The sequence below is a fragment of the Amphiprion ocellaris genome, chromosome 18 (assembly GCF_022539595.1).
Source record: "Amphiprion ocellaris isolate individual 3 ecotype Okinawa chromosome 18, ASM2253959v1, whole genome shotgun sequence".
Lineage (NCBI taxonomy): Eukaryota > Metazoa > Chordata > Actinopteri > Pomacentridae > Amphiprion > Amphiprion ocellaris.
This window is the reverse complement of record NC_072783.1, coordinates 3,919,733-3,946,350: the sequence shown is the minus strand read 5'-3', so window position 1 is coordinate 3,946,350 and position 26,618 is coordinate 3,919,733. Positions and strand designations below refer to the sequence as shown.

The window sequence follows — 26,618 nt, the reverse complement described above, 5'->3', positions numbered from 1 at the left end:
TTGGATTTTCTTCAGACAAGGAAACAATATTTTTTGGTGCCTGTAAATGAAGACAACAGGAGGGTTAAACAAAATCTGTATCGGATTAAAGTCACAAACTCTACCTTTAAATCATTCATTATAACATCAGATCGACATCAGAAACAACAGCCTAAGTGGGTGACTGATTGAGAGATTAGTTGCTAATTAAAAAATTCAAATGCTAAAGCAATAAACAGGAAATAAATCCTATAGAAATTAGCGTGACATGACACGGCGCTGTAACAAAAAGTGGTTTATTCTCCAAAACCGGCAAGCAAGACGTAATGAAAAACACTACAAAGATTACTAGTGGACAAATTAAGCACAGAAACGGGTTCGTATCCGTACACCAAACAGGCATGATTGAAACGGCTAATAATGTACAGTTTTGCCTTTGAAAGCACCAAGGTTTCCTTTTTTTCCCCTTCTTTTAAAAATGGCACACTAAAGAAATAAAAACATCACCTCACTGATACGATGTCATAGCAAGATGACCGAGCACTGACCGAGCTGTGAAATGATACTGAGGGCGGAGTGGATACTGAAAATTAACACTGCGCCGTTTTACATTTCATTGGAGCGAACCTGAAGCATATATACATTTAGTTTATATCCAGATAAAAGTAGAATCAGTTGAGTGATAGTACACTAAAAGACGAATGAGTCTGATGGTGTCTTGCTTGTCTCGGCCCCCCTTCCTGCCCTCCCGCTGCCAAAACCCCCGCTGAAAGTACAATGAAATTCAAAACTACAGTTTCCTTTCCCCTTTCCCCTGCCATTAGTTTTTGTCGTCCTTTTTCTCCTCCTCTGACGGATACGAGTGCCAGGTGAGTCTCTCTTCGTAGAAGGAGATGACCACCTGCGGACACTTCACGTTGGCCTCTTTGGCCGGCACCAGGTCGGCTTCATCGGAATTTTTCCTGCTCAAACGGGAAAAAAAAGCACGAAACAAAGTCAGCTAACTTAGAAAAGGCTAATATTTAATGACCCATTTAATTCCCCAACAAAAAAGGTAGTTTTTCACCCACAGGTGTCCAGAAATTAAGGCCAATTCAGCGCACCAACTGAGCATGTGCAAAGAAAACAAATACTTGGTTGGAGGAAGGACAGTAGGAGGTGATTCTGTCATCCACACCTTTAGAATTCATCATTGAAATAGCTGTAATTGAAGTAGTTGCTGCCAGACTTTATATCGACGCAGCTTAAATACAGCAGGAAGTCCTAATTTCTCCAGATATCCTGTGCTATGTTCACACACTGTAGTCAGGACACCTGAAGAACAAACATTAACACAGTTGTACTGTGTAATCTGTAACTAGCTGCTATAGTTTGTGTGTTTTTCTGTTTATGTACCTACTGTAGTATGAACAGAGCCTTTTGTGGATCCACTGTCTGCTTATCGGCTTGAGTACACATGCAGAAACCATAAATTAGCTGTTAATGTGCTATACTACGCTGCTACACGTGCAGTTTCATGAGGAACTATTTGGTTTAAGGAAGGACTGTAGGAGGTGATTCTCTTTCGTCCAGACCTTTATAATTCATCATTAAAAGCTGTAATTGAAATAATCTCGGCCAGACTTCCTATTGATGCAGCCTAAATGCAGTAGGAAGTCCTAATTTCTCCAGATATCCTGTGCTATATTCACACGCTTGAAGAATAATCTCATTGACACAGTGGTACAACATAACCTGTAACTAGCTGCTATATTTCATGTATTTACCTGTATTCAATATGAGAGGGACCACAGCTGTCCCATGTACATATTGTGGTATGAATTGTGCAAAAAGTGGACATTACTGTGCTGTCCAGCGCTGCTATACGCACCATTTCATGAGGAACATGAGCTCTCCTGTGGAATCTGTGGCACCAATAATCCTTTCTGGATCCAGACCTCGAGCGAAGCCCCTTAGCTTCTCTGTCTGAGGATCAAACAACAACAACAACAGGACTCAATTAAGTACAAGAACATACTGTCTACTAAACAATTAACAAAACACTGTAAACACAGAGTATATGGGGCATCCTGAAATCAGTCAACATGCATTTGAAGCAAGTTTTTGAAGCTTAAAGACCTGCTTGGGTAAAAATCACATTTTTTTTTTTTTTTTTACCTTGTTAACATGTTGACAAAATAATATGAAAACACCATGGCTGAGTATTTGCACCTTAAAGGTGCAGTCTCTCAAAAACACAGATTTAAACTTCTGCAGTTTCACATTTAACAAACCCAAGGAACCAATCCTGTTAACTTGCAGGGTGGGACGTTTCCTAAACATGTAAATTTGATACACAATGATGAGTTTCTAGGGGTTAAATCAACAACCAGAGAGGGACTTTAAAGCCTGTGTGTGTTTGTGCCTTTAAAAAACCCTGAGATCTAAATGTTAACCAGAGATAAACAATGCAGGTAAACAATCTTCAGGCCTCTCTGTGTATCTTAAACCTGAACCCAAAGGTCAGCGCTGCACATTTAATCCTGTAAATTCAGTTTAGGTGCTAATAAGTCATAAATTGTTGCCTTGAAACACGCCAGACTACACATCAATCATCAACCAATTAGAGCCTACCATATTTTACAACCTGTGAGGTGTCATCAGGAAGGAATTCCACGGACATACAACAAGAATGTAAACAAACAACGGCTTCCGAAGTAGTGTGTAAAGTATGACACGGTCTGTCTTGTGTTCACCTCTATCTGTGCTGGACTGCTATTGGTCGTGAAGTTGTGACGTGTCCTACATGCAGGATCAGCTGTAAAATCAGTCATAGAAAACAACTAAGCACACCTACTCTAGTACTGTACAGAAGTACAATTTTGAGGTATTTCTTTACTTAAGTTGTTCCATTTTTTGCTACTTTGTACTTCAGCTTCACTACATTTTAGAGAGAAACATTGTTCTTTCTACTTCACTACATTTGTAGCCTGAGTTACTGTTAAGGAGAACATTTTACACAATAGATAATATAACAAACCTTTAAAATAGAATGCATATTAAACATTAGTGGTTTTAAAACTTTTTTAATGTGTAATCAGGCTGGCAATTCTGATTTTTTCCTCTAAACTTCTCACATGGTTTCATTTCTATAAAATGATGAAGTATCTCAGCAAAAACTGAAGATGAGAAAAACTATAAACAGATTTTTGAACCAGAACTTAGTTTTTTCTTCTCTCCTTGACTATTAATCATCAGATTTATCTGCTCTCTCTGTGTATAAAACTGAATATAAAGTAGCAACATGCTGCTGACACACTGATGCTTCACTTTTAATAATATAGATTAAATAATAATATAATGATGTACATATATAATAGTCAAAGGGGCCAAACCAGGAATTTTACTGAAGTACTTTATTAGTACATTTTGCTGTTTTTACTTCAGTAGGATATTTAATGCAGGACTTCTGTAGTGTTATCGTGAAAATGTTTTAGTACTTCTAACAGAACTAAAGATCTAAATACCTTTTCCACTGCTGGATAAAACGCTAAATTGTTGTGCCTGTCACTTGCATCAGGATATTTTCATGCCAATATCATCTACAACAATGAATCTACAAGAGAAGTCCAGTTGATTTTTACTGAAGCTCCTATGATTACTGTGACCTGGATGACTGAGAATCTTCACAGACATAATGCTAACATCATGGAATCTGGAATATATTATTTGAATGCATCGTAGTGTAATCTTTTATATTCAACATACATTTACACTGCTGTTCAAAAGTTTAGGGTCACCTAATAATTTCCTTATTTTTTAAACAAAAGTAGTTTTTTCACTGAAGATGACATGAAATGAATGATAAATCCAGTGTAGACATTGTTAATGTGGTAAATGACTATTCTAGCTGGAAACAGCTGATTTTTAATGGAATATCTCCATAGAGGTACAGAGGAACATTTCCAGCAACCATCACTCCTGTGTTCTAATGCTACATTGTGTTAACTAATGGTGTTGAAAGGCTCATTGATGATTAGAAAACCCTTGTGCAGTTATGTTAGCACATGGATAAAAGTGGGAGCTTTCATGGAAAACATGGAATAGTCTGGATGACCCCAAACTTTTGAACGGTAGAGTACATTCTACAGAGCAATTCTTTAGATGATCAACTAATCTGATGAGTATTGGGCGAATTCTTTTGTTACTAAAATGTCAGAAAAAATAGAAAAATGCTTGTAATTTTCCACACAGTCACAGTCAAATGTCTTGTTTTCTGTTTAATACGACAAAGAAAAGCCTCAAATTCACACATTTGAGAAAGTTAAACCAACAAATGTTTGGCAGATTATTAAAATAGATTACTAAATAGGTAAATAATCTATTAGTCAACTTAACTTTTTGGCTGTACTGAATTGTATATTGTATTGTCTTTTATGGCATGATTTTAAAAAAATATATATTATATTAGTATATTGTTTCCATTGATTCAGTTCACATGAACCTCTTTGCTGACTGCACTAAAGCACTCAGAGACCTCAGAGAAACAAGTGTGTGGTTGAGTCTTTCTCGTGTGCGACCACACTGAGGATGCTATTTATGATGCTAACGTCCTCGCATCCTCTCCTCCTACGACACGGAAAACATCCCCCCTCCGCCAATTACCTGAACGCACCTCATGCACACTAGAAGGGGGTAAAAAAGGAGGCTTAGAGTGAGGAAACAGAGCTGTATCCCACACAGAAGCCTTTAAATTCTGCACCTTTGACAGGTGATACAGATGTGCAGCACATCACAAGTAAGTGACGTTGCTTAAGACTGACGCTGTGGAACTAAAGGGTTTCAGCTTGGCAGTTTCGCTCTTCTGTCTTTTCCTCTCATCTCTCTCACACATCCTGTTGATGTGAGGAGGAGACGCGAGGGAAAGAGGAGAGGAGACACGTGAGCGTAATACAAAGCATCCACAAGGTCTCCTGCATGTGGAGGATGGAACCCACTGATGCTGAAGAGACGCATCTGAGTTTCCACACAGTTTGGAAACAAGCATCCTGCAGCACAATAAGGACCTGTGATGAGAGCCTTCGGTGTGGGCATTTCACATGATAAAAAGTCAAATAGCTGCATCCATTAATGAGGTTTGAGGTTTACCTGAACTACAATAAACGCCTGCTGCCACAAGTCTTCAACTAACCAACTCTGTTTTTTTTTTGTTGATCTTCCCACATGAAATACTGAAAAATGTCTCATCTCAGAATTTGTCGATCAAATGAGATTTATTTGTCTATGTTTTCTTTTTTATGTTCTTGCACAAGCATATTACAGGAACGTTTTACAGGACATACTGTCACATATTACAAAAACTACTGAGTGGTTGTGTTCTTGAGCAGGTTTAAAACATCCGTTCATGTTGGTGGTCAGCTGTCGTCTTTGTGGTGCGTTCAAGTGGGACATGAGTTTCTGTTTGTCTACACTAAGGCTGTATTTTGCAGCTGAACACTGAAGCCTCTGAACTCCAAACAGTTTCTTGGCGATTTCTGCTCCTGTCCCATTTTTCTTCACTTTGGGCTAATTTTTCAGTCCAACATAAAGTCTTGTAAATGTTGCATGAAGCATGTAGACGTGATCTGATGAAACAGCATCAGTTTAAATATATTCTAACTTATTTTCCCCAACAGAACCAACCTTTTTCTGATTATAAAGTTTCTGGTGTAATTTGAATATTGACCATTTTTCTCTGGGGCTGTAATTAATGATTATTTTCATTGTCAGTTAATCTGTTAATTATTAGCCGTTTGACAATGTAAGAAAACTGAGAAAAAAATCAGTGTAAATGAGACAGTCACGCATCTGATGACAACTAGTGCTGCAACAAACCATTATTAACAACTATTACAATTATTGGTTAATTTTGTCAATTATTTTCTTGAATAATCAATTAGCTGTTTGGCCTATAAAATGTCAGAAAAATGGTGAAAAATGTCAGAAAATGGTGAAGAATGTCAGAAAATTGTTAAAAAAAAAAAAAAATGTCTGGAAAATGGTGAAAAATGTAAGAAAAAATGTGGAAAATGTCAGAAAAAGGTGAAAAATTGTGAAAAACTGCCAGAAAATAGTGAAGAATGTCATAAAATTGCGAAAAATGTCAGAAAATGGTGAAGAATGTCTGGAAAATGGTGAAAAATACCAGAAAATTGTGAAAAATGTCAGAAAATGGAGAAGAATGTCAGAAAATTGTTTTAAAAAAAAAAAACTCTACAAAATGGTGAAAAAGGTCAGAAAAAAATGTGGAAAATGTCAGAAAATGGTGGAGGATTTGGAGGATTTTTTAAATGGAAAATGTGGGTTTTGGGGTTCAGAAGGATGTTTATTCAATCTAAATACTATCACAATTAATGGTAAATCTAAACAGGTTCGAGATCCTCTTCCATAACTACTGTGTTTTTTTTTTACAAAGCTAACGACATTTCATTCACTGTGACACTGTAACACTAAATGTATTACTTCATTATGGAACATCATCAGTACATTATTATGACATGAATGTTCTTCTGGTGCCGCAGCAGTAAATTTGAAGAACTGGGACTTACATCATCTTTTTTCTTCTTTGATTTACTTTCATCTCCTTCTGCATCTCCAGCTGCCTTCCTCTTTCCGTCGTTCGCTGTTTTCTGGGACTGCAGGAATTCTGCAATCAAATCTGGACAATCCAAGTTGTCCTCAGGCTCCCATGTGTTGTCTTCACTGCAGATTTAAGCACAAAATGCACTATTTAATCATTAACTTAGTCACTGGTTAACCCTGTCAGTGTCTCATTTCTTTCTCGTTTACCTGATTTAGAGATTAAATATAAAGAGGTGGTAAAAGTTCAGAAAAACCCTCCCAAAGCACTCACTCAGAGAAGCCTTTCCACTTGAGGAGGTACTCTACTCTGCCTTTCACCACTCGCCGATTCAGGACCTTTTCCACCACGTACTCTTCCTCTTCCTCCTCTTCCTCTGGCACATCATCTGGCTTCTTGTCCTTCTTCTCGACTGCAGTCATTTTGTTCTCTGTCGGGTCGTAAACGTGGTATGAGAACACAGTTATTGCTCGGGAAGACACACACCTTTCAACGAATTCAGAGCCGTGAAAGTGAAAACTCCCTCTGCCTGCAGGTGTTAAGACTCAGTGGCAGAGTTTGAGACGTTGACTTTCGTTTGGTGTCTGCCGAGTACACATGGATCACAAACATGTACAGTGCCACGTTGTCCACATACAGTATTCATCTCTTGATTCTTGGCACCACACCTTTACCGCACAACGACAAGTGATACAGAGAAAATGTATGTTAGAAAAGTAATGATGTGTAAAACCTTCTGTAACAGTGGGACCATCGTTAGAGGGCTCTGTAGTCAGGCTCATACTCATCAGGTAGACCTGGGGACCAGCAGGTTCCTGGTCAACATCAACATTGTTGGTAGCAAGCGGCGGTCAATGTGGTAGAGAGGAGAAAACAGCATTGGAGAATGGGCTTCAGTGAACAGATACATGGGTGACAACGTGAGGCAATACAGATTATTAACACGCAATATGGGCTTCGCTTTGTAGGGCTGCAAATGATGAGTAATAGGTTTCCAATTTCCCTCAGGATTAATGAAGCATCGACCTACCTACCTACCCATCTACTCATCTATCTGTCTATCTATCTATCATCCATCTATCATCTATCCATCCATCCATCCATCCATCCAATTTCCTTGTTGATTAATCTGTCGACTATCAAAAAGGCAATTGGTCGTTTGGGCAACGAAATGTCAGAAAATTGTGAATAATATCAATCAGTGTTTGTTTACATCACAAAAACATTCATTTTACTGTCATAGAGGAGGAAAGAAAACAGAAAATATTCACATTTAACAAGATGCAAACAGACAATTTAGACTTTTTTTCTGAAAACAAACCTCAAACCAATTAGTCACTTATCAAAGTACTTGATAATTAACTCAATAATTGAGTTTATTGTTGTTGTTTTTTTTTTTTGCAGTTTTACTTCTCAGAGATTTCTGTCTAATCTGCATTACCTACTGTAACCCATGTACCATTAACCTTAGAACATGGTATAAACTCACTACATCTCTAAGGGGAGGTTTATCCAGTGGAGAGTAAAAATTAGGTCCTAATCAAATTAATTATCAATCACCTTTAATAAGATAACTGTACATCTTTATTAGGGGTCGACCAATTATTGGCCTGGACGATTATGAAATCCCATATCGAGCAGTTTTCAAATTCACAGTATATTTTTATTATCTGAATTGTTAAATTCCTAAAAACATAAAAACTTAATGCCAAATCAAATTAATTTATTCAAAAATTTTCAACTTTGGTTCTAATGCCTCTATCTGTATTATCTGATTAGTTACACATCACAAGCAAAGTTATTTTTCCAATTATACGTATATAAAACATAGATTAAACCATTTTTATTAACTTTTGTGACAGTCTGTGTATTTTAAATGTTTAAACCAGGATTTACATTTTGTCACTTTTTTTAATTAGACACATGTGAAACATAAATAAATGAAAGCATTTAAATGCAATTTGATGTCATAGTTTATGTTGTTATGAATGTTTACATCAGTATTTTATTGTTTTCCCTGCAAATCAGTTCTAAATACTGGTAGTTTTTCTCTGGGGCTGTAATTAAAATGGTGAAAGGTGTCGGAAAAATGGTGAAGAATGTCAGAAAAATGGTGAAAAATGTCAGAAAATGGTAAAAGATGTCAGAAAAAATATTTAAAATGTCAGAAAATGGTGAAAAGTGTCAGAAAATGGAGAAGAAGGTAAAAAGGGTGAAAAGGGTTAGAAAAAGGTGATGAAAAACGATGAAAAATGTCAGAAAACTACGAATAATGGCAGAAAATTGTGAAAAATGTCAGATAATATTTCAAAAATGTCAGAAAATGGTGAAAAAACTGCCAGAAATGGTGAAAGATGTCAGGAAAATGTCAGAAAAAATGGTGAAAAATGTAAGAAAATGTTAAAAAAAAATGTCAGAAGGTGAAAAATGTTTGAAAAATGGTAAAAATGTCAGAAAACGGCGAAAGATGTCAGAAAATTACGAAAAATGTCTGGAAAATGGTGAGAAAATGTCAGAAATTGGTGAAGAATGTCAGCAAAAAGGTGAAATATGTCAGAAAATGGTGAAGAATGTAAATCAGTGTTTTCTAAAGCCTAAGATGACAATGCCTTGTTTTGTTACAACCTAAAGATATTCTGTTTTCTGTCACAGAGGAGGAAGAAACCAGATGTGTTCATGTTTAAGCAGCGAGAATCAGAGGACTTTCACTTTTTCTCTATCAACGAACACCTCAAATCGATTGAGCTATTATTAAAATAGTTGACAACTAACCGATTAATCATTGCAGCTCTCTGCCTGTCCTGAATAAAGACCACATCGGTCGACCCCTAATGTTCATCATCCTGCTGGTTAATAACAAACTGGACACACGTTCATGGCAGCATCAACAACAGGCGCTTTGCAACACCTGGCGGCGGCAAACACCAGCATGTGCAAACGCAGGGCTAAATGTGAAATAAACCGGGCTTTACTTTAAATTAACATCGTTCTGGTGTAAAATACCGCCTCGGTGCTCATCACAGACATGGCTGTTGCTAACGTTAGCTGGCAAAAAGAAAAAAAACAGCGCGCGACAAAAGCCCGGAGAGGAACCACAGTTTGCAGCTAGCCTTCGTCGCCACCATATTGTTTTGGCGGTATCAACTAATGCAACACACTGAGGGATGTCTGTCTGTCGATGATTCAGATTTATGGTCGCACGTATTGTGTCTCCCGAACTAGACGTTAAAGCGCGGAGGCGGTTTCATCAATGAAAATATGCAGTAACGGCTAGCTAACGTGCACAATCAAACGTTACCGAAACAACGCGTTTGGAAGGAGGAGGGGAAAAATCAACTCACCGATGACTTACAGTTTAAATGTTTATTAAAAACTTCCACCCGGACCGAAATAAAAACAACTCGGCCGCCTCTGTGTCGCAATTCTACAGTGATAACGTGGCTGTTTGTGTTGATTTGTTGTCAAAACGCAGAGCCGCTAGCTTGACTACAGCCAAACGTGCCGTTTCCGCCCCTCCGTCTGCTACAAGAGAAGAAGAGAGAGCGGCCGTTGGCGGCAGCGGCGCAGGCGCAGTTTCACCGACAGAGGACCGTGTGGATTCAATCAGCAGGGCAGCAGCAGCACGCGCGGATCAGCGCGCAGCTTTTATAGATCTGTGAACGCAGCATGTGCGCAAACCGAGGAGCGGATGAACGGAGCGTCACTGACTGCATGAGAAACACAGAGAGAAGCACTTTATGAATCCCAATGGCCGGAACATCAGAGCAGACAGGGCAACTAACCAGGGGCCCCTGTTTCAGGGGGCCCAAACAGTCCAGGATTATCCTATATAGGGTAAGAAAATATACTACTACTACTGATAATACTAATAGTTCAAGTTCAAGACCTTTGTTTGTCACAAACACAATTATACACAGTATAAAAATGTATTGAGCACCAGTTCCAGAACAAAACAATAAGATAGATAGATAGATAGATAGATAGATAGATAGATAGATAGATAGATAGATAGATAGATAGATAGATAGATAGATAGATAGATAGATAGATAGATAGATAGATAGAAATAAGTAAAATAAATAAAATGAATAAAATAAAAGCATACATATATGTACATGCATATTAAAAAAATGTAAAAGATTTCTCTCAAGATGTGAGAAAATGGTGAAAAAGGTCAGAAAAATCTAAAGAATGTCAGAAAACGATGAAAAATATCAGTAAATGGTGAAAAATGTCGGCAAAATGTGAAAGATGTCAGAAAAGGTGAAAAATGTCAGAAAATGTCAGAATATATATGTGTGTGTCTATATATATATCTATATGAGAACACATAATAACAATATTAATAGTAATAACAATGATAATAATAATGATAATATAAATATGCAGTAGCATCTAAACATCTAAAGCAACAGAAAAGTGCATTATATACAGTATGATATATGCAGTATGTTATAGCATAAATAGAATGAACACACTAATATTTGAATATGTACATGAGGAAACAATGTACAGCAGATAATGTAAGTCTACAGGTAAGGAATAATAGTGGTATGAACAGTATAAACAGTATAGATAGCATGGACAGTGTAAACAGTATTCATGCAATGAGATATATGCAGTTTTTGTACAGCATGAACAGTATGGACAATACAATGGATAGTATGTGGCATGGAGCATATATGCAGTTAATACTGTTCACACTGTTCATGATGTGTATAAACCTTATGACATGCATGCAGTATCTACAGGATGAACAGTATTAATGCTATGACACATATGTAGTATATATACACAGGAGGAACAGTATAAACACTATAAACTGCATAAACAACAGAAGGACACATGAGATTGTCCATATATACAGTATATAGACAACATGAACAATATAAACATTATAAACAATGAATATGGGATGGGAGATAGGTGCAGGTTGTACTTTTGTATTTGTTTTAATTCATTTATTAACCCCTGGATGTAATTATTACAGTAAACATGCTGTTTTCATGGTTTTATTTAGTAGGACAAATGTCAAGCCACTGTTATTTATACAGAATGTATCAATCAAGCAGTCAGATTTTATTTGTACAGCACGCTTCAAACAAATGAAATGTATCGCAAAGTGATTTACAGACCAAAAGGAATAAAAAAGGCAATAAAACAATAAAAACAACCCTTCTCCACAAACATTATGCTTTAAATGAAGGACTCAAGAAAACAGGGACTGTAGAACTGAGGAAATGCCGTCATAAAAAAACGCAATGAGGAAACATAAGGCAGGATAATTTTGAAAGTAAAATAACACAATCTGTTATGATCCCTGCTTCAGCCTCTGCCCTTCTTCCTCCTTTTCCCTCTTTTTCCTTCTTTCTCTCTTGGGTCCTGATCTGTTTCTGTTTTGACCTGTCTCTCTTTGGCTCCCTCTGTCTGTCTGTCTGTCTGTCTGTCTGTCACCTCTTCCTCATGTCTCTCTCTCTCTCCTGTCTCTCTCCTGCTCTCCCTGCTTCACCTGCCTGCATTCTGCTACCTGCTGATTACTGCAATGAGTGTCAGCTGCAGTAATCAGTTCACTCCATTCACCTGTTCACAGTCACCTCTTGCAATATAAAGCTCAGCTGGATCATAGAGACTCTCATCTCCACTGAGATGCTGCTTCCTCACTTTTGGACTCTGGTTCCCCCCCCTGGATTTCCCCCACATGGACTCTGTTCTTCTCCCAGATTCTCGCCAGCCCTGCTTCTGTCTCCAGCCTGTTTTTCCTGTCTCGTCTCCGTCTGCCCCTGGATTCCCTAAGCCTGTCTTCCCCCTCTGTTGTCAGTTCCCCTCATCTTGTCAACACCCCTCCTTAGCTTAGTTTTAATTCTGTTTAGTTTTGTAGACTTCTGTTTTTGTATACGTAGTATTTGCTTGTAGAGTTTTGAGTAGTCTGGTTTAGTTCTGTCCCCCCAGTTCAGTTCTCCATTGATGTATTGGTTTAGTTATCTGGTTTAATAAAACTCTTTCCTTTATTCACTTGTCTGCCAGTTTCTGTGTCTGTGCCTGGGTTCTCCAGCTCCCCCTATAACACAGTCAGAAGAAGTGAAGCAATCAAACATAAATACGTAAATACATAAATAGAGGAATGACTACATAAAATTGGTTTTGATAAAGAGTAATAATAAATGGATAAAAAAATAAAAGCCAGTTTAGAACAGTAGGTCAGGAGTTTGTTTTTTAAATTCTCAACACTCTGTGCTGCCCTCAGGTCTTTGAGAAGGTTTCTCCAAAGATGTGGACCATATTAAGCAAAGCATTGCTTCACTGTAGGTTTTTGATTTGATTGAAAGGCCACTACCAGCAGACCTGAGGGTCCTAGAAAGTTCATAGGACAAAACAAATCCAATAAATAGGAAGGCCCAAGACCATTAAGGGCTTCATAAACCAATTAAAGGATCCTAAAATCAATTCCAAAACAGAAATTGATTTAAAGTAACTGCTGTTGTTCCAATTAACGTCACAAGTATACATTTTGAGGTTAAGACCCTGTAGTTTTATTAATGAATTTACCTGAGTATCCTAAATACTAAGGTCTAAGACCCTCCAAAAATGGTATAAAATACAACTTTACATGACAATAGTAAGTATTAAGGGTGAGATAATTATTAATGTTGTAGGTATTAATAATTATGGAGAATAATATAACTAGTCTGAATACTAAGACAAAGACTCTACAGTATTATTAATTATGAACAATTACATAGCTAATTTAAACATTAGGGCAAATACACTGCATTATCATTAATCGTAACATTATCATTATCATTTAGAGACTGAACAGACTGGTCAGGAGGGCTGGTTCTGTCCTGGACTGTTCCCTGGACTCCATACAGGAGGTGGATGAGTGGAGGATGTTGGCAAAGCTCACATCCATCATGGACAATCCCTCTCACCCCCTGCATGTGACCATGGGGGCTTTAAGCAGCTCCTTCAGCAGCAAACTGAGACATCCACCCAATCACAAGTCCTTCATTCCATCTGCTGCAAGACTTTACAACATCAGCATCACTGGCTGATGTTAACATAAACAGGACTTACATCATCATCTTAAACCATAATAAAATTTTCAGAACGATTTTTGTACTGATGCATCTTTGCACTTTTACATTTATTTTAAAAGTCACTTTACATTACTGTTGTCTACAGTGTATTAATAATGTATTTATTCATTCATCCTTGCACATATTATTATTATTATTATTATTATTATTATACATATGTTTATTGATGCTGTAAAAATGCTGCTGTTGTAACAATGTAAATTCCCCCAGGTGTGGGGAGAGATAAAGGATTGTCTTATCTTCATTATAAAGATTAACAAAGCTAATTTGAATATCATGGCAAAGACCCTACAGTATTGTCAATTATGGAGAACAATGCAACCAATTTAAATATTAAGGTGAAGTCCCTACAGTATTATTAATTTCGGAGATTAAACTGATTAATTTAGAACTGGAGTTAGAAAATATAAATAAAATTTATCAAATCTCAAATACTGAGCTGGGTGTATGCTCTGCATACATCCTATAAATCTAGAACTGTTCAACAAAATGACACCTCAATTTATTTATTATGAACCTTGTTTTTATTTCAATTTTTGTACTTCTGTTCTTTATTCATGTAATTTTGAAATTATTTCCCTTATTCCCTTAATGTTATGTGTAATGTAGTTTTTAATAAGTAAATTCTAATAGTTATAAATGTAGATACATTTTATTGTTTATTTATTTTGAAGGGACACATGTACATCTTATATTAAGTATTATCTTATTATATATTATATCTCATTACTCTCTACTTTTAGGTGCAGCATTTCTTATGCTAAGCAGTATTTTATTTATTTATTTTTTTGCAGCAGTGACTGGCACAAGAATTCCCTTCTTTATTAGTAAAGTTGTATCTTGTATTCTGACCATATTATTCGATTTTTTTCTCTGAAAAGAAAGTTTTTCTTTTCTTTTCATTTTTATTTATTTTTTAAAATTTTTTGGTATAATTTCCAGACAAACTCATAAATAAACAAATCGATAAATGAATAAATAAAATAATAATTCTGAGGTTCATTGTAATTCTCAACGCCACTCCCCTTTTTCTGACGTCACTCTGAGCACGCCCGGTGACGCAACCACGTTAGGATGTGACGCTACGACGGGGGCGCTTGTGACTTGCGAAATGGAGATAGCAGCTGTCCGTGAAAGCAAGCCTCTGTGTTTGAGGGTTTTGTTCTCTGGTGTTTTAGAAATATCGACGGGCAGGAAAACGGCGACAGCAGCCGGCGGGACATCACCGCAGCAGCCCACACAGACCTCATGAAAGTAAGTGACGGTCGGCCGGAGTTAGCCTGCAGCTAGCTTGTTATTCAGGCCAGACAAACAGAAACCCGAAGAAAGTAGTTCGGCGTTAGTCAATAGCAACAGCTCATGATTTATCAGTTATGGGTTCTTTATTTAATGGGTATTTCTGTTTGTTTCTCTGTACAACATTGGGAGAGTCGCTAATTTACACTAATTAAACTAATTTAAGAGGACATCGACCCTAAAGCTTAATTTCAATAATCATAGCTGCATTATTTAGCCCGATTTGGTGGAGAAATAGTGTTAAAAGTACCAGTAACAGTGGAAATCAGTGGTAAAAGTTAGTTCTAAATGTTAATTTCTTTATTTTCTAACATTATAAAGTGAATGTCTGTACAATGTAAATGTCAACTCAGGGTGTTTTCTCCACTTTGCCCTTTAACAGTCATTACTTATTAACAGGCATCTCTTTATTCTCACGTTGTCCTCATAATATCCTTTAATCTTAATTCAATTCTCCTCTGTGAGGGGAAATAGATAATCATCATCAGCCACTAAAAACATCCCATCATGGGGAAATGCCTGGGACAGTTCGTAGTAGTAGTAGAAAGTGGTAAAATTAGTTTCTCTATGTCACATGGGCTGCTTTTTGTGTGAATTTTTTTTAGTGAAATAAGTGCAGATTGTTTTTTTTTTTGTTTTTTTTTTTTTAAAAGAAAACTCATAACTATTTAGTTCCAGCTTCTCTGGTGCCGATTTCTCTATTTAATTACATTATATTCAATGGAATATGTTTGTTTTTTGGGGTGGCACTTGGTCACACAATGACATGACATATTGTAATTAACCATAAATGGAAAAGTCAGCCAGTAATTAAAGTAATTCTTTGTTAGTTTAAGGCCAAACTGGTCCCAGTCCTTACCACTCTAGGCTGATGATGTATGACTAATATTGGTTAAAGGAATCTAAATCTACTGTAAGTGACAAATAATCTGCTTAAAGGGAATTTTTCAAGCGGTAAACAACCATGAGTCTAGAGGCGGTGATGGCTGGTTACTATTTTTAAAGAAAAAGTCCTAATAGCAGCAAAAGTGACTAAGTTTAGTGGAGCTGACCGGTTTCTCTTTTTTCAGGGTGATTCATCAGCTCATGACAACACTATAGAAAATGTACCCAACATGCTACAGCTCCTGATGCGGTTCACTGGAACATTCACTCATTGATTTCTCCTTCCTTTGCAGTGCAGCACTCGGTAGGATGATCCGGAATCACGTAGAAGATGTGAGTAGCATCCCACTCTCTCATTAAACATTAATCCACAATTGTGAAACATTTCTTTGGTGAAATATCTACCGGGACGCATCAGACACCCATTAAGTAAACTCCCACTTGTATGCCATAGAACGATACCGCTCATTGATGCGTTGAAACTCATTTGAGGAACTTTGTTTTTGCAGAAGAAGCATGTGTCGTGCCTGCACAGCAATCTAGATCTCAATCTGCTGGGTTTTGCCACGATACAGCAAAATGCAAACATGCGAGCGTCTAGTGGTTTTGTTTCGTGTCTTGTGAAACGGTGTGTTTGTTTTCTGTCCTTTAGGAGTTTGTTGCGGTGCGGGTCCAAGATCCCCGCATTCAGAACGAAGGCTCCTGGAATTCATATGTAGATTATAAGATATTCCTACATGTGAGTATTAACACAAGTCTGAAGTGCTGAGGGGTAATATTTTAAAGTTTTGACAAAATAATGACATTTGAAGACAGCTCTTTGGGTTCAGGGAGACTACATGGGGCGTTTTTCCACCATTTACTGAAATAATTTCTCCCAAAAATGAGTTTCAAATATATGGCAGACTTGTTAAAATCCTAAAAATGCATCCTAAACAGCCTGTGAAAAGTGCTTCATGTAGAAAATTCTGAAACAAGACACTTGATGATGCTTAAAAACATTTTCTTGCCCGATGAGAATTACTCGTGGTTTTCCACCGGTCTACAAACATGCACTTTGGAGCTTCAGTTTCTACTTGTCCGACGAGCACAGAGCAGACGGATTCCTTACACACTGTTCGGACAGGAGCTGACGTTGTTGTCGAGGCGGTGGCCGGCGTTGAGGAATGCTGTGTCAGCGTTGAGGCTCCGTGCCCAGACGGATGTGTTGAGTGGGCGGTGACTCATGAAATTGACTAAAACCATGTGACTTGGCATGATCTCATGTCAGTTTGTTTGCTGCTGATTGCATAGGTGAGGTGTGAAAACCCCCAGTGGCGTTTGGTCGGCCAGTCGGTAGTTATTTTAGCTTCACAAACACCCTCTAGAAAAACATTTATCACTGCTTTTATTTCCTCCTTTTGTACACAAAGTGCCCTAGATTGAGCTATTTCATCGTACACTGAAGCACTTGTGTAGAATATTTTAAACAAAGAACACATAAAGCTGCAACTCGTAGTTTTTATTGCTGATTTTTGTCTTATTGTTGTTCAAAGCAACATTTTCAGATGTCAAAAATTAAAATCCAGCCTTTTTAAGCATGAAATGTGCAGAAAATGTTCAAAACTTCTGCTTAAAAATTACCCAAACAATGCTTCTAGGGTCACTGTAGCTCTAAATTTATGTCTGATTAAACAGAGATGAAAAAAACGATGCTCCTCAGAACTTTTCACCTCAACTGCAATTCGTTCATCTGCATTAAAGACGTGACTTTAACCCTCGTGTCGTCCTGCGGGTCAAAATTGACCCATTTGAAAATATGGAAAAAAAATATATTTTCACAATGAAACTTCTGATGTCAACATTTTTGGGAAATCTTTGAACATTTTTTGGTGGAAAAAAAGAAATGTTACAAATGTTTCTTAAGAACATTCACGAAACTCAAAATCCAGTCACTCACCAAAATCCAGCAAATTTCACTGGATTTTGGTTGATTTTTTTGTGAATGTTCTCAAAGAAAATATTAGAAGTTTTACTGATATATATGGAATCACTTTAGATATTTTTAGGATTTTTTTGGGAAGATTTTTACTCATTTTTTGAAAATATTTACAAGAATTTTCTTGCCAAATTTGGGGGATTTTTTTAAAAAAAATAAAACTTTTAAGGAATTATTGGAATTTTCTTCCTGAAGGTTTTGCAAATTTTCAGAAATCTGGGGAGCTTTTTTGCTGAATTTTTGCATTTTTTTCAGACAAGGAAACAATATTTTTTGGTGCCCGTAAGAAAGAACACAGCTCCAGTTTTAATCGATTACAGGCTGTCAGAGGGGAGCTTGTTTTGCAGACATCACTGGACTGTGTCACACGTTACTGGAACAAATCTGACATGTGATAACAGTTCAGTCCTGCCATGAGCCCAGCAACGGTTTGAACAGCTGGAACACGAGTCATTCCACTCACAGCAGGAGTCCCCGGCTTCATTGTACTGAGCTGTCACATTAAAGGATGAAGACGCTGTTGTTTTTTACTTCACTGACCTCCCTGCTGTTTGTCACTTTAAGCCTCAAGCATGAAAATGTACATCCTAATTAACAAGTCACTATATTTAGTTGTACTTCATAAAAAATGGTTCAGAGTTTTCTCCTAAACAGCCAGACGTTGGGAGTAAATAATGCATTTGTTTGGAACGGTTTTCTGCAGCGTGATGAATTACATTTGGTGCACTTGTGAGAATTTCTGGCTCCCAGAAATAAAATAAATCAGGCTTTGATACGCCGACAGTACATTTGAGTCAGATCAGCTGATTGGATTTATCGATCACTTCAAGAAAAACGCATAAAACATCACCTGCCTTCTGTTTTAATGCGATCTTACATCACCTCAGACTGTTGCTCTGTGTTTCAGTTTTGCTGAAAGTAACACCTTTTTTTCCGCCTCCTTCCTTCTCAGACCAACAGTAAAGCCTTCACAGCCAAGACATCCTGTGTGCGGCGGCGCTACAGCGAGTTTGTCTGGCTCAGAAAGAAGCTGCAGAAGAATGCAGGTTTGGTGTAAGTCGACCGTTTCTGTGTTTGCTCTTTGCTGAGGCGATAGTAGTGAGCATTCCAGTGTCGGGTCGTCCCAGACCAACAATGTGGGCCGGAGGCAGTTTAACATACCAGCATGTCTGAGAGCCACACTTCACCTCTCAGCTGAGTCAAGATGTAAAAACACTCCAGCATAAATTCATCTGTAGCTTTCTGTAACTTTTGAATCAATACATTCACTCATAATGACATAACACTAATGAAATTTAACTGTATATGCATACACATAATCCAGCACAAGACTAAAATCTGTTAAGTGTATCATATAAAATCAATAATAAGGAGAGTTTTGATCGCCTACAATTAAACACACGTTGACATTTATTTTGCTCCACTGATAGAAAACAGTCCATGTAGGTAAAATCACTTGGGTTGGATTATAATGTAACTTTTGAATGCACTGCAGTAACTCAGTGTGGAGTCTAGAGTCTTCTCTGTGCACATCGAACAGCTAACTAGCTTTTACGTAAGTCTTTGCTTCTGGTATAATCTTCAAAACGCTCTAGTGCCCTTTTTCCTGGGGTCAAGTTGACCTTGAACGTAATACATGTTACTATTCTTGATATCAGAAATTGTTTTTCATTCCAAATGTTATAGAGAACACAAATATATACTTTGAAATAATATAAAGCCATTAAAAGACCAAAAAGAGATCTCTCTCCAATTTTAGGTCAGTCAGTGAGATTTTATTGTGATCTGCAGATTGCTGGTGTTCTGGATGTATGAGGGGAGCGGGTGGGGGGTTGTTTTACTGAAAGGGCTACTTAGGGAGTCAACAAGCGGATATAAAGTACCTGACACTGTAAACTTGGGGAACAATTTTAATTAGAATCATTTTCTGGAGGTTTAAATTGCTGGAGTCAATCTGAGCCCAGGGATAAAAGATGTTAGTAAATTTGAAGGGAATAGGAGGGTTAAAAAATAGACAATTAGTCGATAACTTTGGATTTTTGTAAAGTGAAACTACAGTTTTAACTTCCATTATGTGAGGCGTTTAGGGAACATCAGTAAATTTTAGTGTCTATTGTGGAGCAGATGTTCAGCAAGTGAGATGTTCTGGGTAGAAATTCAGAAAAATTCTGGTGAGAAGGAACTTTATTTTAAGTCTTATTCTGAAGCTGATGATAAAAATGCAAGAGGAATATTTTGTCCCTCAAATTAATGAATAATCTGATAAATAATTGGAATCAGTATTGAGCAAAGTACTCACTATTATCACTTTTGCCATAGTCATGCAGCCTTAATACCAAATCTAACAGGATGTCAGACATAACAATGATAACTTGTCTATTATTTTGTCCTATTATACGACTACGACTGCACATTTGTGAACAAAACGCAACAGTACGTGCACATTTTTTATATCTGAACATGATTAAAACGTGCTCAAAGAAAGGACAAGACAAGCAGATCAGTAGGCAGTGAGTGCTAAATGACGACATCACACGAAAGCACATCGATAAAAGTCCGTTTTTAAATCGATTAAACATTGTGTGTACAGAATGTGCGAGCCTCACGTCCTCTGTCAGGATGACTGAGAAGGCCTGTCCCTCTCTGTTATTGATCCGGAGTTGGGAACAGTAAGTGAAGACCTGCCAGAGGATTCGGAGGCTGTCTGGAAATGTATGAAGAGGTCAGGCCATGAATAGTGATTAGTAAAATCTTATAATCAATTTGAAAACGAAGCGGAGGGACACCAGAACTGCAGCTGCTTCATTCTGGAATAGTTCTGTATAAACTATCATCACCAACTCTGCAGTTCCACTTAGCTCAGTGATGTATTTTAACATCTTTCTGCTCATTTTGGTTTTTATAGCCGGCAGCTTTATAGTTTAAAATCACTCTAATTTAAAAAGCTAAACTGTACGCCACCTGCTCGGCACCACACAGACAGTTAGAGACTAGTTTGAGGAAACAGTGGAGCATTTAGCAGCTAAAGAGGCAGATATTTACCAGAAGAAAGCAAAAAATGAGACTGTATGCTGGGTTCAGATCCATCAGGTGGCCAGAAAATGACACTAAATAGATGATAATGTTGCTCCAAAGTCTGCTGGATGAATGCATAAACAACTATCAGCTTCATGAAGTGATAATATGTCAGAGTTGTGTTTATAATATAAATGTGCCTGTTTTCATCCTTGTAGACCAGTCCCAGACCTTCCAGGAAAATCCCTCTTCTCCTTCAGCAATGAGGACTTTCTGGAGAGGAGGAGGAAAGGACTCCAGGTCTTCTTGGACAAGTCAGTTCCTGTTCCTCTAAACAAAACATCTGATCTGCTGTAGAGTTCCAACTTTTATTTAACGTGTTTTGTACCTTTGTCGGGGCAGAGTGGTGCACACGACGGTATGCCTCTCGGACAGCCAGCTCCACCTCTTCCTGCAGACCCAGCTGCCGGTCGGCCACATCCAGGACTGCGTTCAGGGACACACTCCCTACTCCGTGACGGACGCCATCCTCACCTATGCCTCGTCCAATCGGGGGCTGGCTCAGGCTCAGGAGGACGATTCCATCAAGGAGCCCAGTTTGACTGTTTCCTATGAGTCCATGGAAAGGTACGAGGAAGGATCCAAACTACTCACACAGAGCTAATGATGGAGAAATAACACTTTGTATCACAGATACAAAGGGTTATTCATGCATTATATATCTATCCAATGCTTTTATATTCTGAACCATTAGTTAATGAATTGCAGCTTATAATTAACACTCAGCTTAATGCCAAGACACTTATTTAGGCACTTTTTGAAAAAGTATTTAAATAAAAACAATTTTGTATTTTAAACTTAACTTGATTGAACAGTTTGATATTTTGGGAAAGTCACTTCTAGCTGAGAGTTAGATGAAAAGATTTATACAGTTAGCAGCTGGTTGGCTAACTGTCCACCAGCTCTGCTAATAAACAGCATTACCCATAATCCTTGTTAAACCTGCAACTAGTTGTTTGTGCACTACTGTTTTATAAGATTTAAATAGACAAGATGTATCATGTGAATTATTCATCTTCAGAAGTGATTTTTTTTGTGGACTTTGTAGATAGTTTGCCCCATTTGCAGTCTTTGAGCTATGCTAAGCTAACCAGATGCTACAACATCACATCTAATACATAGACGTGTGAGATAAATTTTCTAATCTAACAAACAACAGTCAATAAGCAAATTTCCCTAAAACTTACACGTCTTTCCCCTTTAGTGACTTTAAAGTTGTCAAAATTAGAGCCGAATGATTTGAGGAAAACAGCTAAATGCTGTTTTTCTGGCAGATATTGCAAAGAGAGTTATTTTTTTTTTTTTTTTTTTTTTTTACTATTTATCAGATTTAACACGATGGAGCATTGAAACATGAAATATCATCAACAATGTGACTCACACAAAGAGGACGGCGTGAACATGTAAAATCATTGACACGACAGATGCAGATGTGCTGCATGACTTAGATGCTAAATTGCAGCCTTTGCGGTTTGTTCATAGCAATTATTAATAGCTAACATCCTCTTATTCCTCTTCTTGTATCAACTCTTTATTAAATGTATATCATGTTTAAGCTGAGAGAAACAAGGTTTGGATGCACAGCTTGAGTTTGTAATGTCTGACCAGTCAGTGAGACAGCTTTTTTAACCCTCCTCTTGTCTTAATTTACAGGCATCAAAAAATTGTTTCCTTGTCTGAAAAAAATCTAAAAATTCAGAAAAAAAAATCCCCCAAATTTCTGAAAATTTGCAAAAACTTCAGGAAGAAAATTCCAATAATTCCTTAAAATTTTCCCTTAAAAGTATTATTTTAAAAAATCCCCCAAAATTGGCAAGAAAATTTGTGTAAATATTTTCAAAAAGTAAGTAAAAATCTTCCCAAAAAAAATCCTAAAAATGATTACATATATATATATATATATATATATCAGTAAAACTTCTAATATTTTCTTTAAGAACATTCATCAAAAAAATCTTTTTTTGGTCAGTGTTAAGAAACATTTTTTAAAAAATTTTTTCCACCAAAAGTGTTCAAAAATTTCCCAAAAATGTTGAAAATGCAGATGTCAGAAGTTTCACACTGAATTTTTTTTTTTTTTTTCCACATTTTCAAACTTTAAAACGGGTCAGTTTGACCTGCAGGACAACACTAGGGTTAAATCAATGTACTCAAGTTAACGCACATGTTTTTCTCTTTTCCGCTCCACAGCCCAGCTCCTCATCAACCTTCTATACAAACTGAGACCTTCAGCCCTCAGCTTCTGTCCTGTGGAGACTCCGACCCTCTGGAAGGTTTAACAGAACTCTGTGAGCAGGACTCAGCTGAAATACTGCACAAGGAGAACTCCACGATAAGGATCTCTCAGAAGAGCAACCATCTGGAGGCCGTCGTCGAGGACTGTCAACCAACAGAGGCGACTTTTTATCTAGGGGAGAGTCCCAGCTCTGCAGAACAGACCCAGCAGAGGAGCTGCCAGATCCAGACACCGGTGGAGGTACATTCCCCCATGGGGTCTGGATTTCACTGTGGGGTGGAGGTGGAGGAGCATCCCGACATCCAAGAAAATAAAAATAGAGAAAGTGACAATAATGAGCCTGAAAAATATGCAAACTCTGTAGTGATTTTAGATTTAAAGGACAATAACTCTGAGGAACAAGTTGCAGAAAGCAGCTCTCAGGAGGAGGAAGTTCTGGAGGACGCCTGCACTGAGAATCAGGTTTTAGAAAATCATGTAATCTCTGAGGTTAATGAGGGTCACGTTGCAGATGTTGACTCAGACGGACAAATACTGTCAGACAACAAAACAAATGAAGAATCAGGAAACAACAAGGAGATGCCACTTCAGCCCGAAAACCATGACGGCGCCCACAGTGTGAATGATGTACCAGAGGTGAGGCGTGATGGTGACAACCTTCCAGAAATGCACCTAACGGGAGATAAGCAGGAGCTGGATTTGGTCGGGACCAAAGACGAGAGCGACGAGGATTCGCTGCCATCCTCCAACGAGAGCATTGTGAAAGTCAGCGATGAGGAAAGTATCCACGAAGACACCAAGTACTCGATCCAGGCTGCTAACGGCTTCATGAAAGCGTCTCCTGAGGATGTTGCTCACTGGTCAGCTGTGGAGGCCTCCAGCAGGAACATTTTAGACCTCCAGATGAACGGATGTCCTGAGGAAAAAGAGGACGTTCCAGAGCAGGAGGACGATAACCTGCAATACGTGGCCAACATCGGCAGCCTGACTAAATCTCTGGACGTTAACTCGACTGTAACTGACGGAGATTTGGCTGAAAACAGTGACATAAGCATCTTAGAGACCAGCTGTGTGCCTGAATTAGCGGATAGCAAGTTTACAGAGCAGGAAGCCCTGTCCTCGCTGTCTCTGGACGCCTCGGAGGAGAATCAGGAGGTGGAGGTGCGTTAGTTAAACCCCATGAGTCTGATGAGGGCTGCTGCAACAGTGAAGCGTGAGAGTCGTCTTCTGCCAAAGACGCATTCAATCACACAGACAAGGTACAAACTGGAGGTCATGTAAACTCTGCTCGCTATATACACAAAGTGGTTGAGCCGGTCTGTTAGTGGCAAACTATATTTTAAAAGCACCGTATTTACATCTAAACCTCACACTGTCAGTCATGTTGTTGGAATAACATTTTAAATATACAGCTAATTTTAAAAGCTATATTTTAATTTGCACTCAGGTACATAATAACATAAATATCGGGCACTGGTTCATATCCTCTGACTGACTTGAGTTACTTTTTGTGAACAGCAGAGGGCGCTCACATTCACAGAAGCTTGATTTAGCTGATATTCCAGTTTTGTGAGCTAAAGATGAAGTAAAACAAACATGTTTGGCTCATTTTATTATGTGAGATTATTCTAAAAGCCAAACACTTGACAGACAAATTATGACTGGAATATACACTAAAATTAAAGGGTAAGTTCACATTTATTTACAGTCTATATTAACACAGGACTCCATGGTTGTCAGGGTTGAAACAATTAATCCATTAGTTATCTTCTATTAATCTCCAACTATTTTGATATTTAATTAACTGGTCTGAGTCATTTTTAAGAAAAAAAAGTCAGAATTCTGAGATTCCAGCTTCCTAAAATTGAATATTTTCTGGTTCATTATGACATTAAATTTATAAAATAACAGACAAATTAGTTGGAGCCCTACTGGTCATCAAGCAATACTTTCCTGATGCGATTTTTTTAAAAAAAGAAAATTAGGAAATTGACATTCTTCAGTAGACAAATCATGTGGGTATTTTCAGAACTTACTGTTTAGTACCAGTTTAACTCCCTTTAAAAAGTCAGTATTTCCTTGTTGAGCTGCAGTGAAAAGACAGATGACGACTCCACTTGATTTGTCTACTTCAGACAAAATTACTCTAAATTGACCAGCGCAGACGGAAGGAACAATTAAAGCAATCGAAAACTGTTTCACTGTACATTCAGGTGCATTTCTTTCAAAACGGACTCGTAAAAGTGAACCTATCTTTAAAATCACTGGGGACTGCGCACAGCTATTCCAGTTTTCACATCCTCACTTATGTAAATCATGATTAGTCAAAAACTGTGTCTGAATGTTGTTAAAAGTTAAAGAAACAGCTGGTGTAGAGTTGCTGCTCAATAATCCTGTTACAAAAGACGCGTCTCACTTGTCTGTGCCTGTTTGTGTTGCAGCATTTAATGAATCACAGGTGAAAGTCGCCACTACAGGATCTATAGCTTTGACTGGAGATGAGAACTATCATAGATGGACTTAGATATTTAGATTGAAGCCAAGTGGACATATAGGTGACGTCTTTGCACACACAGCAGCGTTATACTTGTGAACAAATCAGAGGGGTTTGAACAACAGCAGGGTGGTTTGGAGTGGTTAAATCACTCGGGAACCCCTGCGCAATAGACATTTCAGGCTCGTGACCTTGATTCTGACGTGTACTGTTGTAATATGTGCAGCTGTTTTACTGGATTTGACCTCCCTGATGAAAAAAGGGATGAATCACACAGCGCTGCCTCTTTTCTAACTAACTTAAGTTAATTAAGATGAGCATTATTTGTTTACTTTTTCCCGGATCTGTGAGCCTTAAGTCCAGCTGGTACAACACGTGTGTAATATGGCTGCAAATGTTGTTTCCACACTACTGCTGTTTGTGCTTCTAATTAATTTTCAAAAGGGACCCAGGCTTTTTATTGTGGTGTTTAAATGTCAAAATTACACATATTTTGTTTTAGTGTGTGTAATGTCAGATCTACTGCAGCAGGTGGTTTGTAACGTACTGGGTTTTGTTTTCTTTCTACACTGTAAATGACTGCAGGTATTTTTTTGTTTCTTTTAAAACGTTTTCTTTTTTAAAAGGAATGTTTTAAAGCGAAAATCTCCCTTTCAAATGAGACCTCTCTTTTAAAACATGGATCTACAAAGGTAACGCTGACATCCTGAGTGATGCATCCATGTAAATATGCAAATTATAACCTTATTTTATTTCAAATAAATAGGTTTTCTTCCGTAATGTGTCCTGTGTGACTGGTCTTTGTTGTACGCCTCTCACCAAACAGATATTGGAGCAATCCTGCCACCTAGTGACAGAAAATGAACAATGAGTTTAATAATTAAAAACACCTAATTACAACTGAAAAAACAGACACAAGCAGGTAATGTTTGGTTTCTTCAGAACATCTTTTTAAAATATAAGCTGATGTGTTTTTGGAA

General features: G+C 37.7%; 2 protein-coding genes across 6 annotated transcripts; one reads left to right on the top strand and one right to left on the bottom strand.

Moving 5' to 3' along the window:
• Window positions 1-259: 259 nt before the first annotated feature.
• Window positions 260-10,113, bottom strand: cbx1b (chromobox homolog 1b (HP1 beta homolog Drosophila)). Of its 4 annotated transcripts, none has more exons than XM_023298638.3 (6): window positions 9,930-10,113; window positions 7,311-7,392; window positions 6,851-7,007; window positions 6,546-6,699; window positions 1,850-1,944; window positions 260-941 (listed from the first exon to the last, which is right to left on the bottom strand). In XM_023298638.3, the coding sequence occupies exons 2-6, from the start codon at window positions 7,363-7,365 to the stop codon at window positions 800-802; spliced, it is 603 nt and encodes a 200-aa protein (XP_023154406.1). In that variant the 5' UTR covers window positions 7,366-7,392; window positions 9,930-10,113; the 3' UTR covers window positions 260-799. The 4 variants fall into 4 exon arrangements, with proteins under 4 accessions (XP_023154406.1, XP_023154405.1, XP_054860588.1 ...); XM_023298637.3 differs by having other exon boundaries at window positions 9,919-10,112; XM_055004613.1 differs by lacking the exon at window positions 7,311-7,392 and having other exon boundaries at window positions 9,919-10,113.
• Window positions 10,114-14,747: 4,634 nt separating this feature from the next.
• snx11 (sorting nexin 11) lies at window positions 14,748-26,418 on the top strand. 2 transcript variants are annotated; one of them, XM_023298629.3, is made up of 7 exons: window positions 14,748-14,928; window positions 16,154-16,188; window positions 16,508-16,594; window positions 18,786-18,886; window positions 21,067-21,162; window positions 21,251-21,475; window positions 23,099-26,418. In XM_023298629.3, the coding sequence occupies exons 2-7, from the start codon at window positions 16,165-16,167 to the stop codon at window positions 24,312-24,314; spliced, it is 1,749 nt and encodes a 582-aa protein (XP_023154397.2). In that variant the 5' UTR covers window positions 14,748-14,928; window positions 16,154-16,164; the 3' UTR covers window positions 24,315-26,418. The 2 variants fall into 2 exon arrangements, with proteins under 2 accessions (XP_023154397.2, XP_023154396.2); XM_023298628.3 differs by having other exon boundaries at window positions 16,149-16,188.
• Window positions 26,419-26,618: the final 200 nt, after the last annotated feature.